This window comes from Balearica regulorum, chromosome 18 (assembly GCF_011004875.1).
Source record: "Balearica regulorum gibbericeps isolate bBalReg1 chromosome 18, bBalReg1.pri, whole genome shotgun sequence".
Taxonomy (NCBI): Eukaryota; Metazoa; Chordata; class Aves; order Gruiformes; family Gruidae; genus Balearica; species Balearica regulorum.
The window spans coordinates 8,412,593-8,440,214 of NC_046201.1; the positions used below are offsets into that span (position 1 = coordinate 8,412,593).

At 49.2% G+C, this 27,622-nt stretch overlaps 2 protein-coding genes and 1 long non-coding RNA gene across 3 annotated transcripts; 1 reads left to right on the forward strand and 2 right to left on the reverse strand.

Annotated features, from left to right (window-relative positions):
• Window positions 1–3,723: 3,723 nt before the first annotated feature.
• Window positions 3,724–19,667, reverse strand: SRP68 (signal recognition particle 68). Its single transcript, XM_075770283.1, has 16 exons — window positions 19,429–19,667; window positions 17,317–17,383; window positions 16,635–16,748; window positions 15,447–15,642; window positions 14,574–14,656; window positions 14,234–14,343; window positions 13,781–13,863; window positions 13,400–13,540; window positions 9,957–10,055; window positions 9,548–9,612; window positions 9,065–9,224; window positions 8,270–8,364; window positions 7,898–8,027; window positions 7,371–7,446; window positions 6,460–6,512; window positions 3,724–6,000 (listed from the first exon to the last, which is right to left on the reverse strand). The coding sequence occupies exons 1-16, from the start codon at window positions 19,637–19,639 to the stop codon at window positions 5,773–5,775; spliced, it is 1,911 nt and encodes a 636-aa protein (XP_075626398.1). The 5' UTR covers window positions 19,640–19,667; the 3' UTR covers window positions 3,724–5,772.
• Window positions 19,668–21,057: 1,390 nt separating this feature from the next.
• Window positions 21,058–22,640, reverse strand: LOC142604449 (uncharacterized). Its single transcript, XR_012838328.1, has 3 exons — window positions 22,127–22,640; window positions 21,442–21,527; window positions 21,058–21,331 (listed from the first exon to the last, which is right to left on the reverse strand). It is a non-coding gene; the product is annotated as an uncharacterized LOC142604449 (long non-coding RNA).
• Window positions 22,641–23,759: 1,119 nt separating this feature from the next.
• On the forward strand, window positions 23,760–26,255 carry GALR2 (galanin receptor 2). The gene is made up of 2 exons (XM_075770684.1): window positions 23,760–24,115; window positions 25,475–26,255. Exons 1-2 carry the CDS (start codon window positions 23,775–23,777, stop codon window positions 26,253–26,255), a joined length of 1,122 nt encoding a protein of 373 aa, XP_075626799.1. The 5' UTR covers window positions 23,760–23,774.
• Window positions 26,256–27,622: the final 1,367 nt, after the last annotated feature.

The following is a 27,622-nucleotide window of genomic DNA, read 5'->3' on the forward strand; positions in this document are numbered from 1 at the left end:
GAAGGGACTGTCCCCTACAAACACTGGGCTAAAGCACCACGCAATCGGCCCGCATCGGCGTGATGGAAAGTTAAACACGAGGACAGGTTTGCTCTCTGTGCCTCTGCACTCAAGTGTGATGCAAAGGCCCTGAAACGTGCAAAAGTACCTGCAGGATGGTGTGTTGTGGGTGGTGGCCAGTGGAAACACGTATACCTGGAAGGGCTCAAAGGCGTACCTGCTTGGGAGGGAAACTTCTGGCCTCGATACAAAGAGCTGAGTGGAAGAGAAAGCATTCAGAAGAGAGGGGTCCAGGCTGGAGCACCCCCTTGGGCAAGGACTAGGAGGCAGGATGCTCACACACCCTAGCACACACCAGCCAGGAAGGATCACGCTTTCAGACTCCCTCCAAACCAAACCAAGCCTGTGGAAGGGCTCCAGTGCAGCGCAGGGCCAGCGGGGAGAGAAGACAAATCCCTCCTGAGTGACCAAGGCAGGGAGCAGAGCGGTGACAGCCCCTGCAAACCACCTCCCAGGCGGGAGGGCAGTGCTAGCATCCAGCCTGTCTTTGGGGGGCAGAGGGTGCAGCAGCCGGGAACGTGGCTGAGCTGGGGTGGCTCACACCCCCCAACCACAGCCTGCCAGCCCAGAACCCCCCGAGTGCTTTTCAATCGGCCCTGAATCTCCCGCAAAGCTCCATTTTTGAGCTGCTATTGCTCAATTCAGTGGCGAGCGCCACTGCGTCGCAGGCAGAGACCAGAGCGGGATGAATCTGTCCACCACGACTAATTCTGCGCGGCCAGACTTTGCTTTCCCCGACTTAATTTGATGCTCTGAGAAAATTAGATGTTCTCCCGCTTCTGTGGAAAAAAAGGCAAGCACTGAAGGTAATTCAGAGGCTTTGATGCTGTTCTTTAGTCATTCGGGCACCACAGCCACGGCATCGCTCCCTGGACTGACCACGGGCCGAGGATGAGAGTCACTAATCCTCATGCACAGCGTGCGAGCCTCGGGCAAACTGCCGTGTCTGTTCTGTGCACAGACATCACCCTCCTGCAGCCCAGCAAGGGAGGGACAAGAAGACTGTTTCCAGCGTAAGAATTTTAACTTTAATAACCCCAACACCAGGGGTGTCCAGCAGCTGAGGAGTTTGCCAAAGATCACAGCACGGCAGTGCCTAGAAATGCCAAGTACACACTGGTGCCTGGGTCTGAATTTTAATTCGATGGCACTGGAGCACATGAAAGCTGCGCCCAAGGCCACGTGCGCACAACAGACATGCAAACTACACCCTTTGAAAGTGGTTTTAAGCCTTCCCCTCTGAGATATTACTGTTTTTAGGCCAGAGGTGGGAAGGTTTTCACCCCAGGTTACTTACAGTAGCCCAGATAAGGGCTGGGGGGACAAACAGCCACCACGCTCCCGTGCCAACCCTCGCACGTGGGAATTTGCACTTGGGCTTAGCTCTAACCCAAACATTGTAATCCGGCGCTCAGCACAGAGCAAGGAGCTAATCATTCACTCCCCGGTGCAAAAAGTAAATCCCCAAAGCAAACAAAAATGAGCAAGGACACTCCAGGGCTGGATGCCCCGAAATAAGGACCCACTGGCTCTGCCTCACCCAAATCCCACCGTGATCCACTTCCACAAGAGATGGGGTTTTTTGCAGCAACGGCAGCAGTTGCCCCGCAGCAGCTCAGGTGACTCTGTGCCAGGACAGCAAGGACCGAGCCTCTCCTCCTCAGACACAAAGCAGCACACTCAGGCCAAGCAGACCTCACCCAGAGGGAGAGGGTCAGGGAGCGGCGCGTTTCACAAACCTGCTCACGCTCAGCACGGTTTGGGTGAGCCCGAGAAGCGAGAGCCCAGCACGAACAAACCTTTGCTGCAGGTGTGTCCCTCCGAACGGCTGCGTGATCGGCTCCCGGAGAGCGGAGTCGCTCCACGGCAAACCCCGTGGGTGCCAGGGCCAGAGGGGCAGTCGGGGCAGGTCCCGGGGCGAAGGGGGACTTGAGCAGCGACCCAGGTTTCCACACCGGGCTGCACAGGCAGCTGCCGCCCGCAGCGGGCCCAGCACTTCCTCAGTTCAGGACAGGGGAGGGAGGAGAAGGCGAAGCAGCCACCGAGAGCTGCTGCTGCTCTAGCCGCAGCCCCAGGAAAGCTCAGGGCACACAGGCTGCTGCTAGCCCACCTCTGCCGAGCTGCTTTCGGGATCACTGTCTGCTTCCCATCCTATTATATCCTTCCTCCCGGAGCTTCCTATTATACACCGGGGACGCGCACCCTGCAATTCTCCCACCTGGAGCAGAAAGGGCTCCTCTTTGGCAGACAAACCCGCCTCCAGCTGTTCTTACACTTGAAAATAGCAATCCCATCCTGAAAAAAAAGAGGAGCAGCCATATAGAATCAAGATCACATCAAATCACTCCTTCAAGTGAGCAAACTCCCCATTTACATCCTCTGCTGAACACCATGGGCTATCTGCGCTTGTAGCTCTAACAGCGCGGTTGGAAGAACTACACGGGAGCACAGACATCTCTCAGCAGATGCCTCTTCTCCCAAGAACTAGTTCCACTCACTGCCACTGTAGCCGGACAAGGACTTCCCACACCTGGAATGTTTCTGTCTGAAGCAGCTTGGATTAGACAGCAATGATATTCTCTACTAACACAATACCTTCAGCTTAAAATAACCCCAATTTCTTGTTTTAAAAGAGGCAGAGCCTTATTTAGGAGCTCCCAGGTCAAGACTGTTACTATCCCATGTGTCATCTCTCATTTCTCTCCTTAAACTGCCTGGTTTGTCTCATGCTAACCGTTTCTCAAAACTTGATGACCCATTAGTACCTCAAAACCCATCCGTTGGCACTACACCCCTCGGAGTGTGTGACCAAGTGTGTCACCGACAGTGGGGCTGAGGGCCATCGTGTACATCTCATTCCTGTTTTAATTGATGTAATGGTGTCAGGCATGGCTAGCTCAGCCTGTAATTACAATTCCAGCGCCAAGCCCAAAGATAGAGCACTCCATAGGAAAAGTTGATTGAATGCAATAATCTTGACCACTCTGCTGGAGTTTCCTGTCTGATGGCAATCTCATGGCCTACTTGCCAATTAATTCATGGAAAGAGAGCAGACACTTTAAAGCAAACAGTGCAGCCTAATGAAAGAACAGAGCAATCAGGAAGCAGGTTTCCAGGCACCATAAACCCGTGCTCTGCATCTTGGTCCAGCCGCTTCAGGCACAAAACGCACTTGCTGGTTCCAGGGGAATCAGACCCTGCACTTGTCCCTGCTGCTCCCTTGTAGCTGCTGTGTCTGGGCCATCCCGAGCTCCACCGCAGGGCTAAAGCCTCAATAAACTTCATGAGTCGGGTTGCCATCACACAGGTGACTTGAGTAACAGTATTACTTCCCTCCCTCCCCCCAACTTTTTTTTTTTTAAACATTTTTACATCTTTTCCTAGTACCTCAATGCGCCTTCCACATTATTTAAGTCACAACACAGCCTACAAACCCCACTCTACTCGCTTTCCATTAAGGTTACATCAAACCAAATAAGCCAAGTTACTTCGGAGAGTGGTGCATGTTTTTATCTGAGCCTCCAGGCAGAAGATCCTCCTCCAGAACTAAGTGGCCATTCTCTGGGGGTTAAGTAGCCCCAGGTGACGGCATGACCTTGATCCTCTGAACGCAAAGAATGCTTGGTGTTCTCAATGCTCAACATAAACTACACGCCTCAGAGGTCAGGAATAAAACTTTATTGTTTTCAGATTTCTTATCTGCGTTCAACTAATCAGTTATCTGTCAAAAGATGTTTAACATAAAGAGGCCAATTGCTCTTTGCTTTCTGTAACAGTAACCGATTAGAAAGTGGCCGCGGTACAAGTTTTGCTGGAATCGATTCAGGCACCACACAGATTTGTGGTAGGAAAGCAGAAAGGAGTTTTGTTTGCAAACCAAACAGAACAGTTCTCAAAGTGATTTGATATAAAAGCTGAAAAAGAGAGAGAAACTCAGATTAACGTACGCAGAAAGAGGTACCACGAGCAGATCAACCAGCTGATGTCCGCACTGGTTATTGCATGACCTTTCCTTGTCTAAAAGGAAACAGGCTTTACGGGGAAGAGAAATCAGATTCAAGACCATGTTTTCTAGAAATTGTCATCTAACGAATATATAGTCTTCCATGTTTCTTTCAGCTCTACACTCTCCCTTTCTCTTGTAAAATCCCCCTGGCATCCAGAGGCAAATGGAACTAGTTAGAATACCAGAAATTCCCATTTTGCTTCCATGTTGCAAAAATTAAACCCAAACAAGAAGTTCCTTCTCCTCCTCTTACCTCCTTCTGAACACAGAGTCCTCCTGAAGGCTGCTTTGTACTTTGAGAACTCACAAATCAGATCAACTTGGAACAAAGAAGCAAACATTCATATTAAAATAATGGGAAGCGTCAATTCCCCCCATTCATCTGACATGCACATTGCATGGAAAATTCCCACGACAACAATCCGATCATTTAAAACAGTTCTTCTGTTCCCACCTCTATGAACTCCGATGCCTAAAAATGCAGAAACAACGCAAAAAGCAAGACAACCAGTGCAGAGCAGTTAAGGCAGCTAGAACAAACTGCCGTTTCAGCTTCCAGCTACAGACCGAGTGAAAACCCAAACATTGCTGGTGGAAACTTCTGAATACTTTATTTAGGAACAGTTCTGCCTGTCTGCTGCAGGGGTTTTTTCCTGTTTAAACCATCACAATTATGAAATTACCCGCATTTTGAAAGTGCCTATCGCCATAGCACCTGGGCGCTTTATGAAAAAAGCTGTCTGGCATAACAGAGAAGATCTATCACTCAAGAATCCACTGGTCTCCTGTTGCTTATTCCTCATTTCAAGTATGTCTACTGACCGAGGATGAGGAAAAAGTAACAGACGAACTCCAGAAAAAGATCACTTTGTTTTCAGGCAGGGTTTAGATCAGAGACAAAATGAACATTGAGACCCCCAACTTCCCGTGAAGAGCAAGTAGCTATTTCTAAAGCCACCCATGAAGCTAGTTTCCCAGGAAAAGCCTTGTAGGAATAGGTTCTATACTGTATTCAGGTATTTAACAAAACATGTATCAATAAAGAAGAATCCTATCGGCCCAGAGTACAAATTCAGGTTATACTCCACCACAACCGGGTAACCATTAACATTTGGTAAGGTATTTGCCATCCTTATCAATAAGGAAAGCAGCTCTATTTTGTCATTTCTGAATGTTACATTTTTTAAAAAATACAGAAACTTCTGGGAATCAAAAGGAAAGGAGAAGTTAGCCCCCTTGGCTACTGTTTCACAGCCTTTGCGTAGGCAGCCTAATGTTGCTGGATTTTTTGCCTCTGTTTGCCATCGCACCCAGATTTCTAGACCAAAATACCAAATTATAGTGTCAAATAATGGGGTGGAGGGAGGAATCAAATTATACCTAATGGTCCATGGTAAGTAGATGTGTACTGGCCCTGAACAGACCACTGGTCACAAAGCAAGCTCCAACTTCTCCAAGCAGAATGGAATTTCTCTGTGCTCCAGATTATTTTCAGCTATTTATAGTGTACGTGTGTTTCTGAATAGATTGTTTTTCTTTAATACACTGGGAAAGAATGTAAGTGCACAGACATATACACAGAACACAGGGAAGATGATGGTAAAACTTCCCTCTGTCGGATTCAGGTGCAGATATTTATGTCCTAGAACCTCTTGGAGCTTTTCCTTCAATACAGAATAAAACCTCTGTTCCTCAGGGGGTCCTGGTTAACTTTTGAATCCAAAGATGCCCTTTATATATCCTGTGAGGCCACTCTTGGCCTTCTGCTCCACCTTGTCCTCCAGAGGTGGGAAAGCAACATGATTAAGGGCCAGGTCAAAGAACAAGGGTTTGCACGGAATGGGCTGGAAGCCCGGCGGGAAGTGCACAAGGCTGACTTGCTTGCTGACAAGAGAAGGATCCAGACAGAAAGTCTCAAACCGTTCGGAGAGTGGCTGAAAGAGACCAATACAGAAACGCAAATTAAACACATGTCAAATCAAAGCTGACAAGGGTTGAACAAAGAGGATTAAGCAGCAACTGAGACAACAGAAGCTGAAGTTTCCTTGTGTGACATCTTGGGCCTTTGAAAATTATTCGAATCTCTGTCAAAGCATCACTGCAGGATCTCTGGAAAACCTGCCCATGTGCAAGGAGAAAGCTAAATAAAAAAGATGCAGCACTAGAAGCTGCAAGCAGCTGCCCAGCTCTCACTCAAGGAAGCCCACTCTGTCAGCAACCTTCAGGACTTGCAGAAGGAAAACAAGCCTAATAAAATCTCTTAAATATACTAGTCATGACCTAACTCCAATCAGCATGACATTTCTTCAGTTGTAAGAGACACCCAGGCAACAGGATGAAAGAAATGTTCATTAAGGACACTATCGGAATTTGCCTGAGCTCTCAGCTCTTACCTTGCCATCCTTGACCTGAGATGGAGACTCAGTCTCATGAGTATCATTTGCATCTGCAAAATTGAAGATAAAGTGGTAAGAATCACAGGCTAGATATTGGAATAAAGACTGTCTCAGGAGTCAGCTGTCCTCTAAAGTTTTGCTATGACCTTTGCTTTCTGGGTTACACAAGACAGTATTTTCAGTAGAATCAACTTGCTTTCTAGGCTAAGAGGATCACACATACTCATCTACAGCCAACACAGCTCTCCAGTGATGGAGAGCTTCTCCTTCGCATTGCCATGAGAAGCTCCTGAAAGCAGCACAGATTTTGAGTTAAGCACAAGGCAGCAGATGATGAGACGACCCCAGCGGGATCTGTTAAAGCAACATTAAGGCAATAAAAGACAAGGTAATCTTATCTTGGGTTTCCAGCAGCAGGCACAGCAAAAAGCAGCAGCCCAACAAAGCACACAGTTCATCCACTCCCCCAAGTTCCCCTAACCCGGTTGACACCAACAAGGAAGAGAACATCACTGCTCTCCTCTTTTTCAGTAGTTCTCCCAGCTAAGCAAAATTGGGATGAGCAAGACCAACTTGTTTGCAGTAAAAAAATTAAACACTAAACATAGTGTTCTGTGCAGGTTAGAAAATAGGTGCACATCCTCACGAAGCATTTTTGCACCTCTGGGCGGGAAGCAAGATGCCAAATGTCTAGTCATTGGTTGCCTAGCTGCACTACACAGAGCTAGAAGAAACTAGAGTCAAAGGGGCGGGCGGGGGGGGCGGGGAGAAATGGTTTCCAGAGCCTACATAGATCAGAGTGAAGTGGAAAACCATTTGGAACTTCAGAAGTGAAGTAAAAGGAATGAAGTAGCTGCAGAGGCATTATTCAAGAGACATTAGAGCTCTAGTATCATTGTTCAACTCACCTAATATAGCTGCTGCTTGCAAGGAATATTTCTCTGCATTGACTTGAGTGATCAGATCCTGAACATCAGGCAGCTCCTAGGTCATTAAAGAAAATTATTTGAGAGCCTGAAATGTGTCAGAGTTTAAGAGTTAGGGCAAAGGTAAAACCTGACAAAGAACTAAGAAATTAAGGCCTAGTGCTGCTAAGCCTTCCCAGAAGAGGAAGAGCTACCGTACAGTCTGTCAGGCACTACAGAAGTAGTGTGGCAGGAAGTGCAGATGTGAGAAAGTCTGGTAAATTGTTATGGAGTTGTTACGGCAAGTTCCAACTGACTGGCTGGCAAGCAAGCGGCCAGCTGAAGCATTTTCACATCACTAGAATGTGTCTATTATAATGTGTCAAGCAGTCACACTTGTATTGCTCTTCTCCCTACTTTAAGATCAGTCTTGAATTGCAATGGTCTGACATCTAACTGACAATAAATACTGGGACAGAGCTCTTTCATAAACTCCCTTCTACACACAGGACACAGGATTGGGTTCCTACCTTCAAGCTGTTTGAATAAGCTCCAGCTCCTGACTGAACTTCACGAGCGTATTTCAGCACTCTTTCATATAAAACAAGAGCTTCACTCCATTTCTTGACCAGGACATAGGACTGTGCAATGAAGAAACACCTGCAAGAGTAAAGAGTGGCTCATTGACACGTTTGTCATCCATACCTTTCGCCAACTCAAATGACTGATAAGAGAAGATATTATTAAGAAGCACTGGCTGGTTTCCCCTTAGCATCCAGTCTTCATTTCACAAAAGGGTAGAAGAAACTGCATCAAAGCCCTGCACAGCACATAGACCGTTGGAAAAATAACCTTGGAAGATGTAATGCCTGCTAAAGAAAACCTGGCTGTTTCTCAGTCACCTGTAAGCTTTGTACACAAGTGTCTTCAATCCAATCTCTTTTTGGAAGTTCTTGTCCTCTTCTAGGCCAGGAAGCTGGGTCAGTTCCACGAGGTTCTATGCAAAAGAGAGTCACAGGAACAAATTCAGGCATTGTTTTCCTCTGGAATCTGCTGGGGTAAGAGAAAGCTGCCCCTTTCAACAAGTCAACAGTACACTCCCATGGAACTAGTTTCCAGTCTTCTAATTATTAGTGTGCTAACCTTGTGAAGGCCACTCACTGAAACTCGTGCAAGTTTGCCCTCAGGACAGATTTCCTGACACAAACAGGAATTAGGACAAAGACTCCTCAGATTTCACATGAAGTAATTCTTTCATAAATCATTTCCCTTTCCTATTCACAACTGCTTCAGCCACAGGCTCCCACAGTTAATTGAAAATTTATGTGAGAAATTGAGAAACTGCTTATGAAAAACAAGTACATTTTTAAGTATTTTTAGCTGCTACTTTCTCTGGCCAGCAGATGCTAATGCAGCTATCAGGGTGCTGCATAAAATAGCCAGAAAAACTATTTAAAAACTGCATTAGAGTGTATACCCAAGGGCATCCTTTCTAGCAGCATTTTCTGTTCACAACTAGGAGGGGGTTTTGTGTTTCATGTAGATGTTGAACGTGTTCAACAAGGTAACTGTAGGTACTCAGTTCCTCTTCAGACTTCGTGGGCAGTTCACTTGCAGTGTTCTATTTTCTACAATAACTTTTTGGACAAAAGTTCTCTGGTTAGTATAAAGAATTAGATTTGTTTTCCCAGCATTACCTGCAAAATGATATCGTAAAGACGGATCAGGTCCTGAGGCCGTGGTGTGCGCTTGCCATCCTCCTCTGATCGCTGCTGCTGCAGCAGTGCCTTCTGCAGAGACTTTGCCATGCTCTCATTGCGCTTGATGGCTGTTGACAGCTTGATGTAAGTCAAATAACTAAAAACATAAAAGACAAAATACCATTAGCTGCCTGGCAGAACTACTCAGACATTACTGTTTGTTCCAAAAAAAACCTCCTCTCCCCAGTCTAAAATGATACCAGTGGGGAAAAAAAAAATAAATCTGAAAGGTCAACATAAGAGTCTTAAGTAAAATGTTTTCAAAGCGAAATGAATCAGATCCTTATCCGTACAGTCATCCCTTGAGATCTGAGAGGCCCAGAACAAAAACCCCATAAACCAAAACCAAACAAAAATAAAATGTGGACATAAGAGCATCACTTCTTCACACTAGTACAGGCAGCAACGCTTGCCTATTACCTGTGTAAGTACTGGATGTTGGACACCTTCCCAGAATCATTTTCCAGAGAGTGTTCCCGCTGCTTCTGCAGAAATTGGGGATAAAACACTGCATGATTTACTTAATACTAGCAGCTGAGGGAAGAAAATGTCAGAAACAACTCAAGGTTTGGGTAAAGTTTGTTTAAAAAAGGAAGTTTGTTATAACTCAAGGGGAGTTATAACAGACTTCCAGGCAAAAGAACGAGGGCTTCGACATTCACCCTCTCCAGTTCTGAAGAGAATCAAATCAAAGGTGATAGACTCTTTTGCAGCTTTTTATTAAAGAAATCCCAGCCGCTTTTACAGTTAAGCAAGTTTAACAATAACAAATCAGTCCCAAAGAAACGCTATGTTGTCGAAAGTAGAAACACTGATGGTTGCTGCTTACCTGGTCTGGTTTCAGATCTTCCCGAACAGCCTGAATGGCATCTCTACACTCACTGAGTAAAGATTCAAACAAGCGTTCCTTTGTCTCCTCGTTTTCTGCCTAAGAGCCAAGGAAAGTTAAGACAGATATCCATTAGAAATTTTTGTATTTTGCATCCCATGATGCAAGAATTAACTGAGGAGAGTAAACAAAGTTTCTCCCCAATTACGGCTTTAAGATCCATGGGTAGCTAGACCTCCAATTTCTTCCTGTCTGCAACACATTCTAGGGGAAAAACTGCCAGAAATTGCAAGGAACATGGTCAGTGCTGAGAATTTAGCAGCACTGAAGGCCTAGTCCACACAGCTCTGGTCGCTTCATCCCTGCAACAGCTACCTTCCCAGCAACTCCCTTCCCTCCCAGGATGGCACCCACACTGCTCTGAGAACAGCTGAGGTTGGATTGCACTGTGGGAAAAGCCAGCAACAGAAGAGCTGAGCATTACTGAACTGGCAAACTACCAAAGTAGACGGCTCCTGTTATGCTGATTTAACTTTTCTCATGTGGTAAGAACATGTAGATGATTATCTTTTCTACACTCCCACTCTAGTAATGCTCACAGTGGCAGTAATTTGCTTGTTTGAAGCATTTTTTAAAGTAACCCTGTATTTTAGTAGCAGGAGTGAATGAGGGCTCTTCTGCTGTCACCACAAGTTTTGTCAAAAAAAAATAAAGCAGCTTTTGGCTTTCTGCCCCAAAACCAAAATACGAAAACAACTTTTACAAAACAAGTTGAGGCCTGATCTCTGCCTAATGGACTGGCATGTCACGTACCCAGTTAAACAATGCACCAAAAACCAAACTCAACTTCCATGCAGGTGACTGAGAAGGTAACCAGATGGGGATCGCAAGGCTCTTACAGATTCAGTGAGAAAAAAAATGGCCCAGGAACAAACCTCAACCTTAGCAACGGAAGGAAGGATTAAAGCATATCAGCAGTGTATTACACCACTTCCATGTCATGTAACAGCATAAGATGAACTTTACTGCAACAAATTTGCAGTTGTCCAAATGAATAAAAAGCTGTCTAAAAACATGCTTGCTTGTTCATCTTCAGTAGAGCTGTTCAGTCTCTGCCTCGCCTCTTCAGGTTTGCAAACTCATTAAGGAATGTTATTTTTACTCCCTCACAAAGCCTCAGGTATCTTGACCTGAGATGAAGGTGGTTTTGGAGGTTTGGTTTTGGTTGGGTGGTGGTTTTTTTTTTTTTTTTTTGAGATTTGCTGCAAGACTTTTTAAGGTGGGACTAACTACTGAGAATAACCAGAGACGAGTCTGACAGCATTCTCAACCTCACCCAGAGGAGCACAGCAATTTCACTGTATGCACAAAAATGGAAACAGACATAGCTCGATCATCAGTCAGGTACAAACAAGGAAAGGGCTGGGCCATGCAGTGAAACAAAAGCTTTCCTTTCTAAGCTAAAACTCCTAAGGTTAAACAGATTCTATGTGTAAATACACATATGTTCTGATTTGGGAGATACCAGATCATAAAGCTGAAATAAGTGCTACGGCTGGTGATTCAAGTGCCCTGACAAACAGCACAGGTTCATCTTAAAGGCATCCAGGAAATGGAATCCACTGAAAGTCTAGGAGTGCTCACTTATATTTTTTCCTTTGTTCTAAAACATGGTGTATCATCTCGGAAAGTTACTACCACCCATTTTTGCTACAGTCCTAGTCACCAGAGGTGAACACAGAATCCTTGAGGCAACAGCAGACAGGAGCACCCTTCCATTGCTCTGACCTTCAGCCTTTTCACTTCTACCTGGTTGGAGTCAACAGCCCTTGAAGTCACGCATTCAAGTCTACAAAAGGGCTGGCATAAGTAATTTTAAACTTGGATTTGTATTTCAGTTTGGCTTACTTGTTCTGTTTCTCCCATTACCAATAAGACACTGAAGGCAATGATAAAATTGCACTGAGCATCCCCATTTTTACACATCTGTGTTTGCTTCTAAAAAACCCTGAACTTTTACGTTAGGGTTTCAGCTTAGTGAAAGCTAGCAGAATGGTGACAAAGATCCCAGGAACCACAATGCATTTAGCAGAAGCTGAACTGCCCGTCACAGCTGACACAGCAACTGCAGAACTGCTTTCAAAAGGCCAAGTTTCAGCCCTCTGGGAATGTAAATACTGCTGCTGCACGCTCAGCTCTCCCTACTAGTAGATCCTACTAGGATCTACTAGTTGTGATCCAGCACCACAGAACTCCTCTGTTTAGTCAGAGCTTCCAAGGAACACAAAGCAAGATGAAAATAAATTCAGATCACTGTTCTGCCACAGCTTTATGGAACAAAGAGGGCAACTAAATTGAAACGGTCCAACTGCTAGCCTGGCAGGATGGAATTAAGTGAGCGACCATTGAACTCTGAGCTGCACTTCCACCTGCTGGCCATACTAATGTAGTACCCACAAAAAAAGAAATTCAGCAACATACAATTCATAACATTATGACAAGACTAGTTAACACTAACGTTTCCTACTCAGCCATATCCTGTTTACCCACACACTATCTTCTTAACATTATCTCCTGCTCTTGCCCGCTTGCCTTACACCTTTGTAGGGTCTTCATTTTATCAATTTAAACTGGTACTTATCCTGACTTTTCTTCTGGTGCTAAGTTTTTTTGATGTTGCAAAAGGTCCATCGTTAGTGGCAACAATTGCTACCAAATATCCTTTTATTGCCTTTTCAAACAGCAACGGTGCTGTATGCAGCCACCGGGAAGCAAAATTTATCGCTTCCAATGAAAAAGCTCCACGTGAAAATCTTGTGTGCGATACTAAAGACATGCATCGTGTTTCTGAACTGTTACACTGGAGATGAATTTACATACTGACATTTAGCAATCCTCTTCCTTCTTTTGAGGATTTAAGTCAAGAAGAGAATGCTATAAATCACACAGCATCCGATTCACCTGGCAAAATTGCTTTTTGTTGCTGAAAAAAAGATGATCAATACAGATCTTTTTCTTTTGATTGCTCTGAAGTTGGAGTATTTGAGCAAGACACTTGAAATAAGAACAGTAATTCAAAACTCCTTACTCTTAAAATTGTAACCTTCACTTCTAAATGACTTACAAATAATAACGGTTATCACCCTGCCACTAAAAGGTAGCACTTCTGGGTAGAAGAGAGTGTTCAAAAGAGCAGCAATACTCACTGGTTTAGTAGAACAGACCTCCCAAACTACCACTTAGTAGACTGTGGGAGCTATCCCCAACTGACACTTCAGCTTTGGGTTACAGGCAACGTTCCTGCTTTTACTTTTAGCCTTCTGATCCCAAGTTTGAGAAGAAGATTATTTAAAAGCTTTTAGTCCAGGCATTGTGTATTATCTCACAGGTTGAAGGAAAAAGGACAGTTAGAACACCAGCACTGGAGATAGCTTCCAGGTTACCTGAGCAATCGCTGCTTCGTTGTCAGCCAGCCCCAGCAAGAAGATCCTCACTTTGTCTATCTTCACGGGAACTGTTCTTCCTCTCCACTCCACCTCGCTCATCGTGGCTGCCTGCTTTGCTCGAGTTTGGGTAATCAGCGCCTACAGAGAACAGACTGAACTTACGAGCTTGAACTATAAGGTATCCGAAAGGTACTGAACCTTTCCAACTCACATTAGACTTGATGATTTTGAAATCAAAGGGCTTTTTAGGAAAGTGTGGTTTCCCGCAGAGCCCAGGCTTGCTTGCTCTCTTTTGATACGTTTTGGTTCTTGAATGGTCTGCTGCAGCAATATGTATGCTCAGAGTGATAATGAATCTTGAGGCATTCAGTAAGTTACCTCCAGTTTTTCTGCAAGAAGACCTTCAGTGCCACCAGACCTCAGTCTCATCTGCATCAACTCATTCATAGCAGACTGGTCACCTGAGAGAATTAACAAATAAAGATTACATTTCCAAGTTCACAAACTAATATAGAAAAGCTAATCAATATATTTTGTACTGACAATTGCAGGATGAAGGGGATAGATCTGCAATTTCATTCTGACTTCATAAGCAAACTACTGCAAACCGGTATTTTGTCTTTTTGCACAAAACCATGACTGTTACAAAATAAGTATATTTCTCCACTGCTAAACTGACCCAGAATGCTTGCAGAATTTGCCCCAAAATATTACAGACTGACTCCAGTGTCACTTAGACCAATATTTAACTATCAAGTCAATATTCCTTTCCTTAAGGAATTTCCTTAAGTCTTGCTCTTTGTTAGAGACTAGGTACTCCCTCTTCCTTACCAATGTTATAGGCACAGTAGCGAATGTTGGGTGAGATCTCTTCCACACGCTGGTTATACAGCACAGCTTGTTCTTCTGTGAAAGCATTGGCCAGCTTTTCATATATGGTCCTACAGCAAAGAATACATATTAACACCGCAGTACGTGTCATTTTGTGAGATGCTATCTTAAGGGAACAGCTTGTGTCTCTACTCAGAGGATGCTATTTCTTCAGCAGTCCCTCCCAGTTAAGCGCACAATTAACTAAACAACTCAGAGTTACTGTACATACAGTATATAAACTTACTAGGCTGATCCAATAGTAGTTACTAAATGAAGTTGGTGAAGCGGGGAAACTCACTTGCATTTGTTGAAAGCCTCCATTGCTGCCTTCCACTCCTGGTGTTCAAAACGAAGCATTCCTGTGAGGTAAGCCATGTATGCCTGCAGAGAGCACAAGGGCAAGTTAATTTCCCCAAAACCAACAGCCTACTTTGTACAACCTTCAGAAGCAAAGCTGCTGCGACACCTATGGTAAGTGATTAAGCCTTGCCCTTTTCATCTGGTCTTCCCACAAAAGAAAACTAATCTGGATTATAGGTTACTAGCTCCCTACTCTTTTTTCTTTTAACTGACATTGCTACATTTCTAAGGAGATGAAAGCAAGACGTTTCTTATGCAATCAATATGGCCCACTGATGTCACAAACTCCGCCCCCCAGCAATAAGCTACAAAATGGCAGTTTAAATTAACTGAGTACCACTGCAGCCCCTTGTTCAAAGGGGCTGGTGTTACAATACAATTGCTTCCTGCGTCCCAGGAATAGGGCCCACAATGCTTGAGTTCTAGGTGGCTATTTTAGAACATTAAAAAAATACATAACTCAACAGATAAGCATAGTTTCTTAGGCTGTGTGGCATAGTTTTAGTCTCTCTCAATTCTTTTTACTTTTATTAAATGTACTGCTCTTTAAAGCAAGGACAATCACTTGATACACTTAAAAAAACCCCTAAACATCAGGTTCTTGTCTTGGCTGGTGCCACTGGTTATTTCCGCAATTCCAGCAGCTGCGTTAACAGTGAGTCCAAGCTATTCAAAGGGAGACATTATCCAGTTTGAGAATCAGTGAATTTTGATTATGTATTACAAGATGAGATTAATCTCTTCACCCAAAATCCAAAAGGTTTGTTGTTCAGCTTTTGCTGTAAATCAAGATCAAAGCATCAGTGGTTACCTGAGCTTCCAGTTTTGTTTTGGCATCCACTCGGTTACTTTCACAGAGTCGCTCCAGCTCCTCAGCATGTTTCACAGCTTTGCGCAGGCGAGAAAGCAAGTGAAATCGTTTGCGAGGTTCTGTGTTTGCTTCCTGTTTCAGCTGCATGGCGTAACTCCAGGCTCTCTCTGCATCCATCAGAATCAATAGCAAATACCTGTGGGGCAGACAAAGATTAATAAAAAAAATACTGACATTCAAACATGTATTACCACATCACCACTAGTTCTTTGCCATGTGATCTGCAAAGTTTGGTAACAAAAGTTCAGCTTGGTTACTACGAGGTAGATGCTTTTATTTCCTAGTATTCTAAGCACACAAAGTCATATTACCCCTAACTGTTTTCTGCTGTATTTCTCACTACAGAAGTGTAGTCACCCAACAGAGGAAGAGAATTTGGTATCATTCTGTAGCACCATAGACAGTGTGAAGACAAGGGATTTATGATTTTAGGTCACTCTTCAAACTGGTTCAATATGGGTAAGCATGTCTGTTTTCCCAAAAACTAATGCTGTAATACATCTGATTCTTAACAATACAGGTGAAGACAGCATCATGTTTTCTATCCCCACAAGAAAAGATTAGACAGCAGACATTTCAAGCATTTCTAAAAGCCAGGAAATGAGCCCAAGATCCTGGCTATTCTCTACATACTCTACCAGACAAGCATTCTGCCACATTTTGAAAATCTAAGCAAAACTTGCATCCAATATTTCTGTTCAAAGGGAAGGGATTATGTCTCCAACCACAACCTTGCTGGCTACACCATTTATGTTATCAGCATTCACATGGCTACCTTGCAAGAGATCTGAAAAAGCATTTTCTCTTTGATATCAAAGTAATTTACCGATTATGAAAAGAACCCATTTTAACAACTATTAGGGAAGAGAAGGAATTGGCTGTTGCCGCTCCCTCTTCTCCCACTTGCTCACACAATGAAGCAGGAGCTGAGCAGTGCCTCTTCGCCATGCACTGCAGCCTGAACTTTCTTCTTTTATTAATATCAACAACACACATCTCTGAAAATAAACATTTCTGAGTATATTGTACAGAACAGTTTTCCACCTCACCCACATGAAAATAAATTACCCAAATGAAAGAAACTGCTCACTAATATAGTGAACAGTCGATTCTATCCAGTGACTGTACCTGTTGTCTGAGAGAATCTCTTCAGTTACTTTCTTCCCAGTGAACTTGTGCCTATTTCCCATCTTGAAGTTGAGAGTTTTTCGGAGCCGCCTTAGCCTACGGGAGCAATAACCCCTAAAGAAAAGATGATCATGGTCAGTTTAGCCAAAGAACAACATTGTTCCTGTTTACTGCTCTCTCCAATCAGGAAAAAAAAAAGGACTAAAGGCTGTGACAGTCAACCTTTTAACAACTAAGAACTCCATACATGACATACGGTAAGAGGTAGTTTACAAACTACCCATAAAACAGTGGTCAATAGAATACAAGAAAGGTAAGGAGACACGTAATAATTTCTGATTTTGAAAAATCAGAATTATGTTCTCCTTACTAATTGCTTTATATACATCTGTTGAAAACTCAGTTCTGAAAGAGCATAGTGATTATCAGTGGTGTCAACAAACAACTCTCACAGAGCAAGAGGGAACCAAGCGCCAGACTGTATCCTGCTAAATGGAACAGTCACAGCACGTTACATCTAACGAAAAGAAAAAAAAAGGGTATGCTGCTTCACATGAAGCAACCCGTCAAGGGGTATTTACTCGCCAAATCATTTTTGTTGCCTGCTACAGGGGGTTTATATTTTAAATGAAGTGAGCCAAGCCACACTAGTAACTTCAAGACGTCCACACTGATTACTAACCTGTACCTCTGGAAGTCTCCATGTCGCAAACCGTGCTGCTGCTGGGACTCCTTCACAATCTGAAGGACTGTGATTTGCGTTAAGGCAGATTGACAGTACAGTCTGTTAGCGGTTCTTTGTTCTACCCCAAAATAACGGAAGGGAACTCTATAGGTTCCATTAAGCAAACGCACTTTGAGCAGAGGGGCAACCAAAAACCTCCTAAAACGCACAGCTGAGACAACTGATGGTCCTAGAAGACCTCCTGGCTCCACTACTTCAGAGCTTTATGACTATCATCAAGGCCAGGACCAAGATGTACCACAAGCACCTCGTCTTACAGACAAACACAAAAGTCTTGCTCTTACTAGAGCTCGTTTCAGGATAACAAGCTATGCCAACAGATGCATCTAGGCCAATATAACTGACTGTCCTAGCTATGCTACGCCAGCCCCCAATCGCGCTTGTGACACAGTTTTGTTGGCAAAACTGAAATAGAGATCAGCTTCCCTGCCCTTAAACGTCCCATCTCTCAGGGAAGGGACAAAAGTACACTGAGCAGAATCACTGCCGTCTTCCTGACACAGACTTCCACAAACTGGTTTCTGAACACAGAGAGCCTCATAAAAAGAGCACTGGAGAAGTTTTCAAGGGGCTTATTTCCTCCTCAATTTTCCCAACACATTTCTGTGTATCACTGTAACAAGTACTCCAGGACAGAATGCACTGGCCTATGACTTGCGATAGCATTACACCACAACTTCCATCCAGTCTCTGCATTCTTTAGCACCTTTGCTGATTTCTGTGCATCCTGCACATACCTTATTCACTTAGTTACGCTACCAAATAAAATCATGCTGTATTCTAGTAAATTTGCTGATGTTATTGATTCATTTCACAAGGTAGATTATTTTGTGAAATAAAATATCCATCATAAACAAGGAATCTCTGTGCTGTATTTATATCCCCAAATTTCCCTTTTAAGCTTTGCCAAGAAGCCTTAAAAGAAAAAAAAAGCCCACAAAACCAGACTATACAAAGACCCCACCAAAAGAAACACTATAACTATAGCTAGAAAAAAAAAAGAAACTACCAGACTTTTAAAGTTTAAAATAGCAGATATCTATCAAGTGATTTCTTGGAATTACACCTAAAAGAAAATCTTTTTAGTTTAAGTATTAAAAACCTGCGCCGATAGCTATTACACTGAATTAGTTTGCATTTGTGGAACAAACAAGTCAAACTGCAGCCTCAACGTAGCAGCCCTCATCCTCGCTGTCTACTTAATATTTTTTCCAGGCTTTTAGCCTGTGCAGCTACTCACTGAATTCATATCCCCTATATTATTTACTTTTTCATTGACTTGGGTATTCCCAACATTACGACGTCTCCATCTTACTCTACAGTTACTAACTTTACAACACCTGCCATATGCTACATAGAAAACTGCAACCTTATATCATTTGGGTTTTCCCCTTACCCAGAAGATAAAACTCAGCTCTATCACAGCTGTGCAGCTGGACTAGTTTCACATGGAAGTTTCACATACAACAATGCCATGAGCTTTTCATGCCACATCAGATTTTGGAAGCGCCAAATCTGGAGGAGCCAGTTTGCCATCTCAGCGTACCTGTTAGATTTATTTTATCCACTATTGCCCACTTCAAGCATTAATATTACCACCATAAGATTACTGACAGCCTGCTCTTATCTACAGCATGCAGCCTAGCGCAGAGTTCTGCTTTGAAGGCTGACGACGGCTGTCACACGGTTCGGAAAGAGACGCTGCAAAGGTAAAGAATCAATCCACGATTCAGAGATGCAAAGCCGACCCCCCGATCTGATCCAAGTCAAACCCTCACGGCCAGGAACGGCGCGGCTGCCTCCGGGTCAGCCCAGGCCGCCGCATCCCCACTCTCTCACGCCGGCATCGCCCGGCACCTCCGGGGCCACGACACAAAAGGGCTCACAGCCCTGCTCCCACCTGAGGCACGGGTCAGTGCGGCCCGGGCCGACCCGCCCGCCCGGGCCACGGAAGCCCCCGCGCTCCCCACAGCGGCCGCCACGTCCCCCCGCCGCCCACGGGGCCAGGCCTGCCACGTCCCCCCCGCCACCGCCGCGGGCGCAGGATGCTCTCCAGGCCCAGGCTGTCGCCGAGGCTGCCGGCCTGCGGCCCTGCCGGTCTCTCGTTCTCCTTATTCTCCTCCGCTCCTCCGCCGCCGCCGCCTCCCGCCCCGCCACGGCCACCACCGGCGCCCTGCCGCTCCGCCGCCATCTTGTGTCCGGGCCGCCGCCGCCGCGCTGCATCATGGGCCGGGGGAGGAGAGGCGCGCGCCGAGGCCATGGCGAGCGCGGCCAGCGCGGCCGCCGCGGGGGCAGACGGGATAGGGGAGGACCCGGGGCGGGAGGGGGGAAGCTGGTCCCCGGGAGTGGGGGGGCGGGGGGGCTCCCCAACCGGGATTGGGGCTCACGCAAGATTTGGATACATCCCTCCCGGCAGGATCGGGAACTTCTGCCCTTGCCCCCCTCCCCCGCATCCAACCCAGGGCTGACCTACCAGCCCCCAGGATCGGGCCCCCAGCCCCGTCCCCCTCCTCTGCCCCAGGGTCACCCCCAGCCCCAGAATCAGCCCCCCCGGGCTGACACCCCACCCCCCCCCAGTCCCCGCTCAACCCCTGGCTAAAGGGCCAGCTCTGCCCCACTCAGCACCATCCCGACAGCCGAAACTCAGTGGAACCGCGTTTTTCCTAGTAAAATAACTGTGATCTGGGGGGGCAGGTTTTGAGACCCTAACGAGAAGCGGCTCTGCAGGACTGGCTCTGAGGTTTTCACCTCCCTGAGGAGGCTGGAGCAAACGGCGGCACCTTCATTAACCAGAGCAGCCCAGGAAAGGGCCGAGGCCATGGCTGGGGCAGCCGGCGGTCCCTGCGCCCTGCAGCCGGTGCCCGATTCGAGCTGGCTCGCGCCAGGCTGCTGAGGGGCAAGCGTGAATGAACCCACGGTGGTCCTCAGACCCCCCCAAGGTGCCTGTTTCTGGGAGCAGGGACCTGTTGGGCACTGTGGGACGGGTCCCGGTGGGGCCACGCTGTACCTGGCCGGGAGCCCCTCAGTGTGCTGCTCCGGGCAGCGCCCCAGGGGAGGGGGCTTAACCCCCCCCAGGCCAAACACCGGCCAAAATCTCCCACCTCCAGCCACAGCAGGTGTAGGGTGGCAGGGAACACCTTGACCGCCACCTGATTGTATGCCTGGTAAAAAAAAAAGAGACCCTCTGTTGTTATTTAAAAGTCGCAAACACACCCCAAATCCCCGAGCATTTTGCAAGGGAAGCAGTTAAGACCAGGTCCTTTTCAACAAAGGTTTAAATATTTGAACCAAGCTTAGAGATACCTCTTTAGGGACAAACACCAAACTGGTTTCTGAATACCTACTGTCTTAAAGACACGCAAACACAGCCGGATCCGACCACGGAGCATTACAAGCTGCTCCCACTGGGCTCATCCCCCCAGACCTCTCCCTGCCTGCCCTGCAGTTTGCTGCTGCCATGCTACAGCCAGCAGCAATTTTTTTGCTCCTCTCCCCTTTGGAGGGCTCAGCTATGTCCTCTTATTTCCAATTTCAAAGCTCTCCTTCCCTCTTGTGGACATGAAAGCTCAAAGGGGAAAAAGAAAAGGTAAGTGCGCAAGCTGCAGCTTTCTGTTGCAAATCTTTTAAGCCGTTTCTGTCTGCTTTTGGTTTCCACCACGCCTCCCAGGGATCCATTCCCTACCTAAACCAAACTGTGTTTCAGGATGATGCTCAAACCAAGCAGAGACACGGCAATCGAGGCATGTTTTACCAAAAACTGCTCCTCTCTCACGGCCGTGGTGGATCAGGCAGGGTTGGATCGGGTTGGCACTGCAGCAGCCGCGTTCAGATGCCCCCAACGTACATGGGAGCCGCTCCAACGGCAGAATGGCCGTCGGGTTTAGCACAGGCACGTTTCTGCCATGCCGCCTTCCTCGTATGCTGGCACAAAGCTTTGCTGCTCCTCTGGAATCTGTAAGCAAGAGGATAAAACTGTCAACCGCTGGCTCGGTGCGCGCATTCCTGCTGCAGAGCTGGCTCTGCTCTTCCTCCAGGGCAGAGGGAGAGGAGGACAACACAAACCTGCAGCACCGTGTTGGGCAGAGCCTCTGGTGAGAGCCTTGGAGCAAGGTGGTCGGTCTGAGCTGCCTTTGGTGTTGCGGGGAGAGCTGTGGAGAATAAATTCACTGAGTTACCAGCTCCAGAGACTCACACCGTGCACGGAGCATCCCTGTGCCACCAGCCCCGGCAGCCTGGGAGGGTTGGTAGCCTGATACCAACTTTCTTTTTGCTTTCGGCTACCCGTGGAGGCCAGATCTCCAGCCCAACCAACCCATCTACACCTCAGGCCGGGAATTTATTTGGCAGTTTCTGGATGGGGGATCCCGCTATTGATCTTTGCGTACAATGCTGTGGATTGAGAGTTGCACTGGTGTTTGGGAAGAAACTGGGTGGTTTCTGTCGTGTTTTTTAATATTCTTTGCAGTGAGAGGGTAGACCAGGCTTCTCTGCAAGCTGACTGCAGCTCTGGGGAGCCCAAAGACACCACCAGTGTCAACAAACCCAATGCCAGTGCCCTGCTGTGGGTGTTTGAGGGTGCAGGGAGCTGGGGCAGCTCCCAAAGGGTGAAAGCTCCCTGGGGCTGGGCTTTCCCCATCAGCAGGAGACGCTGGGAGCCCTTGCTGAGGGCAGCGGTGACTCCCTGAGGGCTTGTGGCCAGTCTGGGACCAGGACAGCAAGGTAGAGCTGCACTGCTGTATCTCAGCACCTGCTGGGCTCCGCGGGATGCCTCGCTTTCCTCTGCGCTGCTCCTGCTTGCCTGCTTTTCCCTGCGAGATAACATCAGGAACAGAGCACCCTCACGATGCTCAAGGGCTGAGCAAGGCGGTGTATTCACTTCCCCACCGGGAACCAGTTTGGTGGGGCTGCTCGTGGGCTCCTGAGCGTGAAAAGGGCTTCGTGTCCTGTGGCAGCATCATCACGGGGCTGTGACTGTCCCCTGAGTTCCCAGCACTGCCAGCTGACTCAGATCTGAACGTCCGTTAAGACAACTGAGAAGCTGTGGAGTGGGTTAGTTATAGGAGTAATTGATACATTAAATATTTCTCTGTCTGCAGGAACAAAGCGAGGCAGCCTGGGGGCCAGATGAAGTGTCCTCAGAGAGCTGATTGCACTGGCTAGTGCACCGGCCGTCCACGAAGGCTCTGAAGGAACAAACCAGGCAATTTTACAGGCAGGAAAAGAAGAGAGATGTGGAAAAGATCTGTTCTCGCTGCAGTGAATTACCCTGATCCCCCCCCCCCGCCCGGGGCAGAAATAAAGATTCTCCTGCAAATCTGTGCTCACCTCTGGGGTGTTTTGGTACAAGGATTTAGCTGCGTGCTGGACGATTTGGACACATCTGCAGTCTGAGAGGACCCCGTTCCTACCCCCCACCCCCCGCAGCCCCTGGGGTTAGCCGAGCCCTCTCCCAGCGACCACTGCAGGGGCGAGCAACAAGGACACCGCCCCCCCCCCCCCCATTTTGGGTGTCCAGCTCGCTTTGGGCTGCCCAGCCCGGCTACCCCAGCACCTTCCCGGGGGGGGGGGGGGGGAGCGGCACCGAAGGACACTTTGCCCCGCCGGATTTACCCCCACACACACCCCGGGGCGGGGGGGATCTTGCCGCCCCCATGGCTCGGCCGGCCGGTGTTTGCCGCGCTGGGGGGCTCGGGGCGCGATGCGGGGGGCTGGACGGGAGCCGCCGCCGCCCCGGAGCCCCAACCCCCCCACACACACCCCCCCGGCGGGAGGGAGAGCGCCGAGCCGAGCCGAGCCGAGCCGAGCCGAGCCGAGCGGCCGCGGGCTCCCAGCCGACCCGGAGGAGGTGAAGGGCGCCCGCGTCCCGTGCATCCCCCCCCGCACCCCGTGTGACCCCGGCCGGCTCTCCGTGAGCCCCGGAGGGTCCCTCGGCACACTCTCCGTGCACCCCCTTTCCCGTGCATCTCCCGTGCACTCTCCGTGCACCCCTTTTCCTGTGCATCCCCGGTACGCTCTCGGTGCACCCCCTTTCCCGTGCAATCCCTGGTACACCCCCCGCTGTGCTCTCGGTGCACCCCCTTTCCCGTGCAATCCCTGGTACACCCCCCGCTGTGCTCTCCGTGCACCCCCTTTCCCGTGCAATCCCTGGTACACCCCCCGCTGTGCTCTCGGTGCACCCCCTTTCCCGTGCAATCCCTGGTACACCCCCCGCTGTGCTCTCCGTGCACCCCCTTTCCCGTGCAATCCCTGGTACACCCCCCGCTGTGCTCTCCGTGCACGCCCTTTCCCGCGCATCCCCGCCACGCTCTCCGCGCACCCTCTGCACGCCTCCCCGGTGCATTCTCCAGGCACGCTCCCCCCGTCCATCCCCGCTGCGCGCTCCGCACACTCCGGCCATGAGCGGCTCAGCGACGGGCTCCGAGGCGGGCTGGCAGCCCGAGTCGGTGATCATCCCGCTGGTGTACCTCATCATCTTCCTTGTGGGCACGGTGGGCAACTGCCTGGTCCTGGCCGTGCTGCTGCGCAACGGGCAGGCGAAGAACACGACCAACCTCTTCATCCTCAACCTGGGGGTGGCCGATCTCTGCTTCATCCTCTTCTGCGTCCCCTTCCAAGCCACCATCTACACCCTGGAGGGCTGGGTGTTCGGGCCCTTCATGTGCAAGGCCGTCCACTTCTTCATCTACCTCACCATGTACGCCAGCAGCTTCACCCTGGCCGCTGTCTCCCTCGACAGGTAGGAAAGGGAATGGGGGGGCTCCCTGGACCCTGCGGCTCCCCCTTGTCTGCCCCCCCCCGCCGGCAGGAGAGGGGACAGAATCCCCTGGAGCCAAGTCCCAATTGCTGCGACCTCCAGGAGTTCGCAGGTGAATGCAGGAGCATTTCCCAGTTCGTGCGTGCAAGGAAATGCAGTCATCGAGGATGGGGTCCAGCGGCGAGGGCTGGATTGGGACCGCTTGCCCCAGTGCCCAGCTGAAGGAGGTTTTCAGACCCCGAAGCTGTAACAGGACTGGGGTTTATCCTCAGGCTCTGGCAGCTGAAGGGGAGATAGAAAACCAGAGAGAAGCAAAGCTGGATCCCTGCGCAGCGCCTGCTCTTCCCAGGATGTGTGGAGAGAGCCCCTACCCTCCCAACAGCCCACAGCAAAGCGAGCAAACCTCGAGGAGGAGAAAGCACGGGGATGTTTGAGCTGGGACGCTGCTTTTCCCACCCTCTCCTTTTATTAGCAAAAAGCCCCTTTCTGTCCCAGTGCTGTCCCTTGTCCCAGTGACTGTCCCAGCCCCAGGGGGGCTGCGAAAGGGAGCCTCTTGCTCCTGCCTGCGCTTTACCCCGCGCTAGCTCAGCCCCTGGCTCTGCAAGGGCTGGTGAGTTCCTAACCCTCAGCAAGCGAGAGCCGGGGAGCTGCTGGTACTGCTCTGCTCGGTGCCCGAAACCTGCGAGGCAGTGGGGTGTGTAAAGTCCCCGCGAAAGTCCCCTGGGAAGAGCCGCGGCAGCCCCAGAACAGGGCTGGATGGATCCTGCCATCCCAGCACGACACCGCCCTGGCTGCCGGGACAGCCCCCCCCAGCCCCCAGGAGCTAAACTGGACCCAGGGTCTGCCTCTCCTCCTGCACCCCACAGAGCTGGGAGGAAGAGAGGTATCGAGCAAGCGGGGACTTGCGTGAGCCCCTAGATCTGAGCGTAATTAAGGAACCATCTAATTGCAGAGCTGAAAACGGGTGACGTGCTTTCGCATGTGCCAGTGCAAGCAATGCAGTGGCTGAGGATCCAGGGGACTTGCTCCTGCTTTCATATCCTCACTGCTGCTGTCGCTTGTGCGAGATAGACTGATGATCAAGTGAGGACCTGCTGGATTAGGGACAGGGACAGAAGGGGACTATCCCCGTCTTCCCTGCAAGCACTGCTGGGAGCCAGGAGGGTGATGGGACAGGGTCGGGGGAGAGGACCACTTAGGAGCACCACGGAATCAGTTGTGGGACTAATTGCCCTGGAAAGCTCAGATCCATCACTTTTGCCCTTTCTCCAGTCTGCTCCTGGAGCAGCTCCACTGCTCTCCCCAGGACTGCAACCATGTCCCTCTCCCTCTCCCATGCAGGTATTTGGCCATACGATACCCCCTGCACTCGAGGGAGCTGAGGACGCCCAGGAACGCCCTCATGGCCATCTGCTTCATCTGGGGGCTTTCCTTCATCTTCTCGGGCCCTTACCTCAGCTACTACCAGGAGTTCCAGTTGGCCAACCTGACCGTCTGCCACCCCATCTGGGAGATCTCCCAGCGCAAGGTCATGGACATCTGCACCTTCATCTTCAGCTACATCATCCCAGTGCTGATCCTGAGCCTCACTTACGTGCGGACTATTCGCTACCTGTGGAGGTCTGTGGACCCTCTCCAAGACATGTCGGAGTCCAAGAAGGCCAAACGGAAGGTCACCAGGATGATCATCATTGTAGCCGTCCTGTTCTGCCTCTGTTGGCTGCCCCATCACCTGGTCATCCTCTGTGTCTGGTTCGGGTACTTCCCTCTCAATCACGCTACATACGTGCTCCGTATCCTCTCACATCTTATCTCCTATGCCAACTCCTGTGTGAACCCCATTGTTTACGCCCTGGTCTCCAAACACTTCCGCAAGGGCTTCAAGAAGATCTTCATCTGCCTCTTGCACAAGAAGGCAGCCAACAAGGTCCACGTGGCCCAAGTGACGAACACCGTCAGCACGCTGGAGGCAGAGCTCAGCGAGGTGACCCACATCAGCGAAGCCCTGCCCGGCCGCTCATCCCTACGCTGCAAGGTCCCAGCCCAGCCCTGGGGGGAGGCAGAGCCGGTGGGACATCAGCAGAAAGCGGATGGCTCCTTCATCACCTTCAACATCACCTAGCAGAGCTTCTTCCCACCCCATGGCTTTGCAGTCTCCCGTAGCATCGCAGGCCTGGGGATGGGCTACGTTTTGGGTTAAAATGCATCAAATCGCACCCTTTTTCATTCAAATGCACCCAGATATCATAACTGTTAAAGCGATACTGCTGGCTACGGACTCAGCCAAGCGACCGACCGAGGATCCCAGGGGCAGGATTTGCTTCCACCGAGCACTTGCTGAGAGCAGAGAGGTCAAAGCCCCAAATCAACTCTCATGTGGAATCACCTGTTCCTCAGTCACAGACAGACTTACACCCTGTTGCCTCTACACCTGGAGTCTACTGAAAGCTCTGGTCTCCCCAACCAACACCGTGTCTGGCTGGAGTTAGCAGGATGCACTTTTAGGGAGACTTGGGAAGTCTTGGTTTGTGTCCCAGGAGCTGCGTCCTGGGGCAGCACTGGCCACAGCCACATGGGCACAAACCTGGCTCAGGTAGGAAAATCCAGGAGAGAAGCGTAGAAACCAGGAGACAAACCTCTGTGGTGCAGCCGGTGCTGGCTGGGCTTTCACATCCCAGCTTGTGGCTCGGGCAAGGTTTCCCCAAGACGAAGCACGGCTGAAAGCAGCATCCGCAGCCGAGACAAGCGCCGTAGCCCAAGTACAGGACTGCCGAGGGCACGGGACACTGCTCCGTGCTGCTGACCATGGCTCATCCGGTGCGCGCGAGGCTCTGCAGAGCATCTGGAGGTTGCCGAAGACGGGCAGGGAGGGAGGCTGTTTGCCAGGGGAGCACAGCCGGGGCCCCACAGGAGAGGTTACACTGCCGGGGGAAGCGGAGCAGGACATCAGCGGGTCAGCACTGGGGGAGGATTTTAATGCTTTCAGACAGCTTGGGCACGGCTCAGCGTCTCAGCCCAGGCGAGGTGCTCGCAGAGAAGAGCGAAGCAGAGCGCCGGCACTGCTTTCCTGCGGCTGTGGTGCGGGGCTGGACAGCTGGGGCTGCGTGAGTGCTGGGGGACCCCAGGCAGCCGGGGAAGCCACAATAAAGCCCTCCATTCTGCATCCCGTGTCCTGCTCCCTTGAGACACCCCGTGGTCCACAGCAGAGGAGAGGTGGGTGCTGAAGGGGTGGTGGGACCCGCTGGCCCGAGGGAATCATAGAATCTTTAAGATTGGAAAAGAGCTCTAAGATCATCAAGTCCAACCATCAGTCCAACACCAGCATGTCTACTAAACCATGTCCCAAAGTGCCACGTCTACACGTTTTTTGAACACCTCCAGGGATGGTGACTCCCCCACCTCTCTGGGCAGCCTATTCCAATGCCTGACCACTCTTTCAGTGAAGAAATTTTTCCTAATATCCAATCTAAACCTCTCCTTACACAACTT